The 10,894-nt window shown below is 47.9% G+C and overlaps 1 protein-coding gene across 2 annotated transcripts; it reads right to left on the bottom strand.

The window, feature by feature from the left end:
• Nucleotides 1-1,773: 1,773 nt before the first annotated feature.
• Nucleotides 1,774-10,776, bottom strand: LOC117871979 (olfactory receptor 52H1-like). 2 transcript variants are annotated; one of them, XM_034759902.1, is made up of 2 exons: nucleotides 10,757-10,776; nucleotides 1,774-2,692 (listed from the first exon to the last, which is right to left on the bottom strand). In XM_034759902.1, exons 1-2 carry the CDS (start codon nucleotides 10,774-10,776, stop codon nucleotides 1,774-1,776), a joined length of 939 nt encoding a protein of 312 aa, XP_034615793.1. The 2 variants fall into 2 exon arrangements, with proteins under 2 accessions (XP_034615793.1, XP_034615785.1); XM_034759894.1 differs by lacking the exon at nucleotides 10,757-10,776 and having other exon boundaries at nucleotides 1,774-2,721.
• Between the last annotated feature and the right edge of the window lie 118 nt (nucleotides 10,777-10,894).

Here is a 10,894-nt window from a genome sequence, read left to right as displayed (position 1 = left end):
CTTTCTGGGACACAGGATCATTAAAGCAAACAGACCCAGGCCTCGCAAAAGGGGTTGCTAAATCAGTTCCTCTACTTTAGAGCGCACAAGAGATACCCAAATCTACTTAAACACAATACAACACCTGCCCACCATTCCCTGCCTCATTGCCCTGGGGAGTTCTTTGGGATTTGGTCAGAGTCCTCTAAGGTGTCCAGGAGCCACCTCCTGCAACTTCTGGCTTATCCTCCATCTGGAGTCTGTCTCTCAGCTGCAGCCACAGCTCTTCAACCAAAGAGTCCCCATCTGCCATCCTTGTGCCTCTCTCCTGCCCCAGCTTCTTCTGACTTATCCAGTCTCTGTGTTTTTAAAGGACTGGACCAACCCCTCCTCTCTCTGTTCCCTCTTCTGGGGAGGTTCCATTCCTTCCAAGCCCACCCCTCAGCAGAGAAGCTGCAGAAAACTGGTTTTATCTAGAATGCAGTTACCCCTTTCTTCTGTCTGTCCTAACCTCTGGCCTCTGAGCACAAGAAGACTGAACGAAGAGCACAGTAAAAGCCCAAAGACATAAGGATACAGATGGTTCATACAATCAAACGTGAGTTAATAGGTGTGACACAGGGTCAGAAAGGGTTGTGCAACTAGCAAGCTAATTGACCCAAATTCAACCTTTTCAAGACATGTTAGAGTAGTATATAAATGGTCACTGGGGCTATTCCTCATAAATAGCAACATAAATGGGAAATGGACTGGAGCTCTGAAATGCAAACCTGTATTGTTAGAGAATTAGAGGTAATACTAATTGTGTGTGTTTACTTATATCGTGTTAGATGTTAACCATGTAAACTCACCCTGACTGATGATATAAGCAGTCTTACAGATTCTTGAGGAACAGGCCACATCTGCTTTGCAGCCTGGGTTCCCCTCCCCCGTTCAAAGTCCTTTGTCTTCCAGAGTGTCTTGCAGGTGTGGAGTTTGCGGGGGAGAGGGGGTTTGAAGACAAGGGATGATGTCACTCCCCATCTTTTATAGTTTCTTCCAGCTTGCTGGAAAGTCTGTGCATGTGATGTGGGGGAGGGGGGATGCCCCCATTGGCCAAACATTCTCCATTGTCTCCAAGCTCCCTCCGAGGAGGCTTTCTTACACAAGGTTCCTGTGCTAGTGGTTTCTTCCCTGGATGAGTGTTGACAACAGCAATTAACACTGTCTGGCTACTCCTTTGACATACCTGAAAGGCTGGTTTTGGGTGTTTCCAGCTTCAAATCACACTTTAGTAACTCACACATAGCAAGATTTCATAGCTTCACATACAATGAGAGCGCATATAACCCAAGGGGATATCAATGTTTAGCAGATTAAGACTTTTAGAATGTTACCTCACAGGGCCTACTTTGTACAAAACATACCATAATTACATCACCATGGTAAATATGGGATGCAGAGTGTCAGAGGGATGATCCAGAGCGTGACAGGGGGTGGGGAGGAGAGGAGCAAGTGAGGGGTGGGGCCTTGAGGGGAAGAGGCAGAGGAGGGGCGGAACCTGGGGGAAGAGGCAGGGAAGAGAGGTGGGGCCTCAGGCTTATAGTTACCAGCAATTAGAAAGGTGGCAACCCTATGAGTTGTATATAGACAGATTCCCCAGTTTGTCACGCTGACACAGCACACTAAGGTCAGGAAAGGGTTTAATGTCACTTTGACTGGCCAGTCAGTGATTCAGGGAGCAGGGCCCAGCACCATGTCACCAGCCAGCTCTGCATAGAGCTTGGTCTGAGACCAGAGAACCAAGAGAAAACTTTAGGTCCCTTTACGAGTAAAGAGCTGGAGCAGCCTATCCCGGATCTGTTGGGTCCTCACCCCATAGATGATGGGGTTTAGCATGGGGGGCAACAGGAGGTAAACGTTCGCCACGAGAATGTGGAAATCCAGAGCCACATTATGTCCAAACCGGTGCGTGAGGAAGGAGAAGAGAGCTGGGATGTAAGAGGCTAAGATGACACAGAGGTGGGAGCCGCAGGTCCCAAAAGTCTTGAGCCGGGCGTCCTTTGTTGGGAGGCTGAAGATGGCCCCGAGGATCCCGGTATAGGAGATGACGATAAAAAACACATCCAGACCAATCACCAATAGTGCCACGGACAGGCTGTAGTAACTACTGATGCTGATGTCGGCGCAGGCCAGCTTCACCACAGCTATGTGCTCACAGTACGTGTGGGGAATGATGTTCGTTCTGCAATATGGCCACCTCCTTGCCAGGAAGGGAATGGGCAGTACGAGTATGGCACCATGCAGCACCACGGTCAGGCCAATATTGGCCACCATGGGGTTTGTCAGCATGGTGGAATGTCTCAGGGGATCGCAGATGGCCACATAGCGATCAAAAGCCATGGCCACGAGGATCCCAGACTCCATCGTAGAGAAGCTGAGAATGAAGTACAGCTGGGTCAGGCATGCACTGAAATTGATCTCCCTAGAATTGAACCAGAAGATGCTCAGCATTTTGGGCAGGATGGATGTAGACAGGACCAGGTCGGTGATGGCCAGCATGCAGAGGAAATAGTACATGGGCAAATGGAGGCTCGGCTCCCTCTTCACGATGAACAGGATGGTGAAGTTCCCCAAGATGGCTATGGTGTACATGGTGCAGAAGGGGATGGAGATCCACACATGGGCTGCCTCCAGGCCAGGAATGCCCAGCAGGATGAAGTTGGAGGGGTTGGTGAAGTCGGTTGAGTTGGAATCTGACATGGTGAAGGGGGGAAGGTGTCCAACACTGAGGAAGAACAGTGTCTCCTGCATGTACCGTATGTTCCCCTGACTTCCTGTATGTGCCCAGAGTCTAGGGTGATGGTCGCAGGACAGACACCTGGATGGAGAGACAATGTTAATATGAGACACTAGATGCACACCTGGAGTCTGTTCTAATGGATGAAGCAGATTGGTCGCTCTTCACACACTGAAAAATGACATTTTTATTATTCAGATAAATGAATTATGAACAACTGACCATCCTAATGCCAATTCCATATTTTATGGTGCTCCCTGTGTCAATAATTCCTACATATTGTGGTGTGGGAAACCTTAATAGGCACCAGCAAGAAACATGAGTGGATACTGGTTATCCTGCATTGTTCCTTAGGCCTTGTCTTGTTACAGCTGTTTGGTGGTGGCAAGTGCTGGGAGGAGAAGCGGGGTCGTGGTGTGTTCAGAGGAGGAGGTGGAGGCAGAGGTGAGCTGGGGCAGCGGGGTGGGGTGGGGAGCTTGGCACCCACCGAGACATTGCCTATGGCTCAGTATTTGAGGAGAGGAGGCTGTGCAGTCCCAACTGTGTTCCAGCTGTAGGAATTTCAATACCTATGGACAGATTTCTTGCAGTTTGTGGGAAAAGGGCTATGATCGGGACTTGCTGCAGTGCAGAGCAAAGGTGAAGGAGCTGAGGCATGCATACCAGAAGGCAAGGGAGGCAAACAGTCGCTCCGGTGCTGTGCCCCAGACCTGCCATTTTTATAAGCTGTTGGACGTTATCCTTGGTGGCGACCCCACTTCCACCGCCAAGAGCCCTGTGGATAGTTCGGTGAGCTGGAGCCAACGGAAACTGGACCTAACCCAGAGGAGGAAGTCATTGATGAAGAGGTGGAGTCATTAGAAGATGTGGAACCCATGCCGGGGTTGCCCAGTGCTGCATTCAGTCAGGAGCTGTTCTCCACTCTCCATGTGTGCTTGTCAAGGGTCAGCGGGGAAGTGACTGGTGTGTTACCAGTGGTGTATTTTAATTTAGCATTTCAATGCTGTACGTCTACCTAACAATAATGCTTTTGTTTATGGTTACTTGTGCTTCACCAGATATGTCCTTGAAAGGAGGCACTCCCTCCACTCCAGCCGAGTGTCTCTGCCGGATTAGAAAACGCCCAAGACCGAGCAAGGAAGATATGTTCTAGGAGGTGCAGCAGTACTTTGCTGCAGACAAGACGGAATGCAGGCAGTGGAGGGAAAGTGACAAGCAGGAAAGAAAAGAAAATGAGGCATAGACTAGGGATGCAATGGAGAGGCTGATAAAAATTTTGGAGTGGCAAACCACAATGCTGCAGTCCCTCCTGATGCCCCAGACTGAGCAGATGGGTGCCTGCCCTCCCCTTCAGCACATTCAGAACTCTTTCCTATGTCCTCCCCAAACTCCACCCGCACATTCCCTTCCGATTTCTGGGACTTCTCACTTAACCATTCACTCCACATCCGCAGACACCTTTTCAAATGAAAACTGGGCTTATGGTCAGGTGTGTGCGTGTGTGCATGGCGTGTGGGTTTTTTGGCAATAAAAAGCAAACTTATTTGAATAATCAGCACTCTTTATTTGTTTCCGTGCAGATGGCAGCAGCAAAGAAGCAGGCAGTTTTATCATTTCCTTACATTGAACCCTGGGCCTGAACAATCAAACCTGTTTCCTACCCTACCAAAACTGGACTTCATTATGCATTACAATCCCAAGCATAGCAACAAACTTTACTCGTTCTCATTTACAAAGCGTCCGCGCAAAGCCTTCCTGATTCCAATTGCCCCCCATTGTGCCCCTCTAACAGCCTTGGTATCTGGCTGCTCAAAATCAGCAGCCAAGTGTTCTGTCCAAGCAGTGCACGCCTGAGCAAACTTTTTGCCCTTAAGTTCACAAATATTATACAAGGTGGAACACATGGCTACAACCATGGGAATATTTTCCTCATTGAGGTCTAACCTTTCAGAAAGGAATCGCCAGCACACTTTTAGTCTGCCAAATGCACATTCTACGGTCATCCTGCTCCTACTCAGCCTATTGTTGAAATGCTCCTTGCTGCTCTCCAGGTTTCACTTCTATGTTTTCATGAGCCCTGGCATTGAGGGGTATGCCAGGTCTCCCAGGATCACTATGGGCAGTTCGACATCCCCTACAGGGATCTTCTGATCTGGAAAGAAAGTCTTTCAGCTTTTTGTAAAGGACGGTGTTCCTAAAGATTCATGCGTCACATCACCTGCATTGATGTCAATGAAACACCCGTGGTGATCCACAAGAGCCTGCAACACCATGTTGAAGTACCCCTTCCGACTGATATATTTCATCGCAAGGCATCCGGTGCCAAAATTGGAATATGCGTGCCATCTGTCGCCCCTTTGCAGTTGGGGAAACCCATTTTTGCAAAGCCATCCACAATGTCATACACGTTGCCAAGAGTCACGGTCTTGCGTTGCAGGATGTGATTAATGGCCCTGCACCCTTGCATTAATGCAGCCCCAATGGTTGACATCCCAACTCCAAACTGATTTGTGACCGACCAGTAGCAGCCTGGAGTCACCATCTTCCACACTGTGATCGCCACACGATTCTCCACTGAGAGTGCAGCTCTCATTTGGGTGTCCTTACGCCATACGGCTGGTGGGAACTCAGTACACAGTTCCAGGAAGGTGGCTTTTCACATCCAAAAGTTCTGCAACCACTGTTCGTCATCCCATACCTGCACAACGATGCGATTCCACCACACCGTGCTACTTTTCCGAGCCCCAAAGCGACGTTCCACCCATGGTCAGCTGTTCCGTGAATGCCAAAATCAAGCTAACACTGCTGCTATCCACATCAGACACCACATCAGGCAACTGTGACTCCCGTTGCCTTCGCAACTTCAAGACTGATTCCACTGCCATTCGTGATGTGCTACTGACAGCTAGCAGAGCATCCATTCCTGCAGATACAAGTGGCGAGCTGAACAGAAAACAAGAGATATTGAAAAATGCCGTGAACTGGAGACCAAAACACATGGAATGCTGGGACAGAAAGCAATGCATCATGGGACATTGAGCCCGGAGCCATGATCCGTGGCATCAATCATGATCTGTGGCTTCAATGTGTAATAATTCTGAAGCACTTAGAGGAGAGTAAAGTGATCAGCATGGATTCACCAACGGCAAGTCATGCCTGACTAACCTAATTGCTTTCTATGACGAGATAACTGGCTCTGTGGATGAGGGGAAAGCAGTGGATGTGTTATTCCTTGACTTTAGCAAAGCTTTTGATACGGTCTCCCACAGTATTCTTGCCGCCAAGTTAAAGAAGTATGGGCTGGATGAATGGACTGTAAGGTGGATAGAAAGCTGGCTAAATCGTCGGGCTCAATGGGTGGTGATCAATGGCTCCATGTCTAGTTGGCAGCCGGTATCAAGCGGAGTGCCCCAAGGGTCGGTCCTGGGGCCGGTTTTGTTCAATATCTTCATCCATGATCTGGAGGATGGCATGGACTGCACTCTCAGCAAGTTTGCAGATGACACCAAACTGGGAGGAGTGGTAGATATGCTGGAGGGTAGGGATAGAATACAGAGGGACCTAGACAAATTAGAGGATTGGGCCAAAAGAAATCTGATGAGGTTCAACAAGGACAAGTGCAGAGTCCTGCACTTAGGACGGAAGAATCCCATGCACTGCTACAGATTAGGGACCGAATGGCTAGGAAGCAGTTCTGCAGAAAAGGACCTAGAGGGTTACAGTGGACGAGAAGCTGGATATGAGTTGACAATGTGCCCTTGTTGCCAAGAAGGCTAACGGCATTTTGCGCTGTATAAGTAGGGGCATTGCCAGCAGATTGAGAGACGTGATCATTCCCCTCTATTCAACATTGGTGAGGCCTCATCTGGAGTACTGTGTGTCCAGATTTGGGCCCCACACTACAAGAAGGATGTGGAAAAATTGGAAAGAGTCCAGTGGAGGGGAACAAAAATGATTAGGGGGCTGGAGCACATGACTTATGAGGAGAGGCTGAGGGAACTGGGATTGTTTATTCTGCAGAAGAGAAGAACGAGGGGGGATTTGATAGCTACTTTCAACTACCTGAAAGAGGGTTCCAAAGAGGATGGATCTAGACTGTTCTCAGTGATACCAGATGACAGAACAAGGAGTAATGTTCTCAAGTTGTAGTAGGGGAGGCATAGGTTGGATATTAGGAAAAATGTTTTCACTAGGAGGGTGGTGAAGCACTAGAATGGGTTACCTAGGGAGGTGATGGAATCTCCTTCTGTCAGGACTGGATCCCCACTTTGAACTTTAGGGTACAAATGTAGGGGCCTGCATGAAAACTTCTAAGCTTAACTACCAGCTTAGCTCTGGTTCCGCTGCCACCATTTCAATGGATTCCCTCCCTGGGAAGCCTTGAAAAACCTTCACCAATTCCCTGGTGAATACAGATCCAAACCCCTTGGATCTTAAAACAAGGAGAAATTAACCATCCCCCCTCTTTCCTCCCACCAACTCCTGGTGAATCAAGATCCAAACCCCTTGGATCTTAAAACAAGGAAAAATCAATCAGGTTTTTAAAAAGAAGGCTTTTAATTAAAGAAAAAGGTAAAAATCATCTCTGTAAAATCAGTATGGAAATTAACCTTACAGGGTAATCAAACTTAAAGAGCTCAGAGGACTCCCCTCTAGTCTTAGGTTCAAAGTACAGCAAACAAAGATAAACACTCTAGTAAAAGGTACATTTACAAGTTGAGAAAACAAAGGAAAACTAACACGCCTTGCCTGGCTATTTACTTACAAGTTTGAAATAGGAGAGACTTGTTTAGAAAGATGTGGAGAACCTGGATTGATGTCTGGTCCCTCTCAGTCCCGAGAAAGAACCCCGTCCCAAAACAAAGAACACAAACAAAAGTCTTCCCCCCCCCAAGATTTGAAAGTATCTTGTCCCCTTATTGGTCCTTTAGGTCAGATGCCAGCCAGGTTACCTGAGCTTCTTAACCCTTTACAGGGAAAAGGATTTTGGAGTCTCTGGCCAGGAGGGATTTATAGTACTGTACACAGGACAGCTATTACCCTTCCCTTTATAGTTATGACACCTTCCTTACAGGTTTTTAAGGTCAGACTTGACAAAGCCCTGGCTGCGATGATTTAGTGGGGGTTTGATCCTGCTTTGAGCAGGGTGTTGGACTAGATGATGCCTTCCAACCCTGATATTCTATGATTCTATGATCTGCTGCGATCCACTCTGCCTTCCCACAACACCTATGTGCACAAGATGGAGAGCTGAATTATGGGATAGCTACCCACAGTGCATTGCCCTCACTGTCGCTGTGACCAACCCACGTGTGGATGCGCTATGCCGAAAGAGAAAGACAGTGTGACCATGCAACAACGGTTTTCTTTAAAGGCTTTTTGGTCATTGACCAAACTTTCAGCGAAAAAAATCTGCCAACGTACTCAAAGCCTTAATGCAATGAAACCCAGGCTACAGAGCCATGCTGTAGGGAGTTTCCCATTCATCTAGTTACTGAAAATCAGACAGTGGGAAAAAAAGCCTTTGCCAAGACATGTGCCGGGGAGGATCATCCCAAGTAGAACACACCTCAGGGAAAAAACTTGGGTGTCACTGATAGCAGCCCCATGGAAACACCTGCTCATTTGCAGTAGTGGCTACAACAAAGACAATGTTCTAGTGCTTAAGGAATGGGATGGAGAATAACCTGCTCTGGAGATGCGCTCAGTTTTGGTCACTCAGTCTCTATAAAGGATATAGCCAATAGAAGGGGATTTCTGAGACAGGCTATGAGATCAGGAAGTCTGGGACTGTTTAGTTTAGAGAAGAGACAAATAAGGGGGCATAGGATAGAGGAGAACAAAATTAAAAGAATGGAACTGATTACATTGAAATGGACAAACAGAGAATAGCTCCCAACCAGTAATAGCTATGTACAGATACCCTTCAAAAGGGCTAATTTCCCAAAGCTGAGACAAATTATGATTGGGAAAAAAAATTTAGACAGAAAAATGGGAATGAAACTTGAGAGTTCTTTAAGAAGAGTTTGTGAGAGAGCTAAAAAGCCACGATTCCACAATCAAGGAATTGGAGAACTTTGGTTAAAAACCCAGTTCAGTAGGAAAGCGAAGGGAGCAATTAAGAGAGGAAAAGCAACATATAACAAATGGGAAAAAGGGGGAAATAGATAGCAAGCAATACAAACTGGAAGTTATGAAAATTGATACAGGACGTTAAAGACATTGGGGGAAATCCATGCTTTGCAGGGCTAAGGATACCAAAAAGGAGGTTATTAAGCATATTAAGAACAAAAGAAATCCTAGAAAAGGTAAAGGCTAATTCCTAGAGGGAGAAAGGAAACTTGTTAAAGTTGCGGAAAAGGTAGATGTGTTCCAGAACTATTTTTCTTCTGCATTTGGAAAGAAGCAGTATGAAGAGTGCTGTGTGCAATTTTGGTCACCGCTGTGTGGAAAGGATGTAGAGAAACTGGAAAGAATCCAGAGGTGAGCGACAAAGATGATCCAAGGGATGGATGCAAATCATATGAGCAAAGACTGAAGGAACTGGGTATATTAAGTTTGGAAAAGAGGAGAATAAGGAGGGACATGATATTGGTCTTCAGATACTTGAAAGGCTGCCATAAAAAAGATGGAGAAAAGTTGTTTTCTCTTGCCACAAAGGTCAGGACAAAAGGCAATGGGATCAAACTAGAGCAGAGCAGATTTAGATGAAATCTCAGGAAAAACTTCCTAACTGTAGGAACCGTTGGGCAATGGAACAGTCGCCTAGGCAAGTTGTTAAAGCTCCTTCACTGGAGATTTTCCAAAGGAGGCTGGAGCCATCTGTCCTGGATGGTTTAGACACAACAAACCCTGCATCTTGGCAGGGGTTAGACTAGCCGACTGTGGTGGGGCAATTACCCCACACCTAGAGAGACTGGGCTGCGGCAGGTCTAGGCGCCTGCGTAGACGCGCGGCCAATCAGGAGAGGGCTTACTGGGAGCCAATCAGAAGGCAGATTGGAGCCAGCCAATCAGGGCCTGGCTTAGCCATATAAAAGGCTGCCCAGAGCAGGAGCACGCAGTCTGTCCCAGGCCTTCAGAGGGGAAGGTCTGTCTCCAGAGCTGGGAGGCCAGCATCACGGACAGCGCAGTGCAGGCCAGCCTGAGAGAGTGGGAGAAGGCCCCACTCCATAGCCTGCTAGGCGGCAGGCCTGGGAGAAGGAGGCCTAGCGTAGCGAAGGGCTGTTGGGGAAGCGGTCCAGAGGGATAGTCAGAGGAGGAAGGAGAAGGGAGACAGTGAGACTGCCGCCAGAGGGCCTCTGGACTGGGACTCAGAGTAGTGGGCGGGCCAGAGTTCCCCCCCACCCCTTTTTCCCCCTTTGTTTGCTGTGCTGCCCCACGCACAGCCACGGGCCGCAGGGAGCGGCCGGTCAGAACCACACCAGGTCCTGGACTGTGAGGATCAGACTCGAGGGTGTGGGGCTGTTGTTTAACCACCCCCCGGAAGGGGGTGTGAATGGACCAGGGAACACTGTTGGAGGGCAGTGCCCCGGAAGAGAACGCCGTACGTGGAGAGCAGCGCAAACCCGCGCACCCAACGAAGGCGAGACGACAGGCGGGACGCCACCCGAAGAGGGCGCTGTACTGGCTAAAACTAATTCCCCGAGACGACCAGGAGGAGGCACTGCAGCGGTGAGCTACTGACCCTGTCACACCGACCCTTGCAGGTCCCTTCTCACCCTGTGGCTCTAGGATTTTACAATGTAAAAAATGTAAAATGTAAAAATTTTACAATGTAAAATCCTAGTGTAGACCAGGTCTTAGTCAAACACAAGTTATGGACCTACATACAGGGGTAACTGGGTTAAATTTAATGGCTTGTGTTATACAGGAGGTCAGACAGGATGATCTAATTGTCCCTTCTGATCTTAAACCCTATGAATCTATCGATAAAGAAAGTAGGTCAGGCATTTATATTTACTCTGTCTCATAACACATGAACAGGGGAACATTCAATTAGATTGAAAGTCTAAACATATAATATTGAGAAAAGAAAATTGTTTACATAACCCATATTTGGCCTGTGGAACTCCTTGCCACAGACTTTATTGGAGCAAAGAGCATAGCTGAATGGGATTCACAAATGGATTGGCCA

Source organism: Trachemys scripta, chromosome 1, assembly GCF_013100865.1.
Source record: "Trachemys scripta elegans isolate TJP31775 chromosome 1, CAS_Tse_1.0, whole genome shotgun sequence".
NCBI classification, from domain to species: domain Eukaryota; kingdom Metazoa; phylum Chordata; order Testudines; family Emydidae; genus Trachemys; species Trachemys scripta.
The sequence above is the reverse complement of the archived record's forward strand: the minus strand, read 5'-3'. Positions and strand labels throughout refer to the sequence as shown.

Bases quoted from the DNA above. Each gene is read 5' to 3' on its own strand.
- LOC117871979 (XM_034759894.1), bottom strand. From the start codon at position 2,721: ATGTCAGATTCCAACTCAACCGACTTCACCAACCCCTCCAACTTCATC.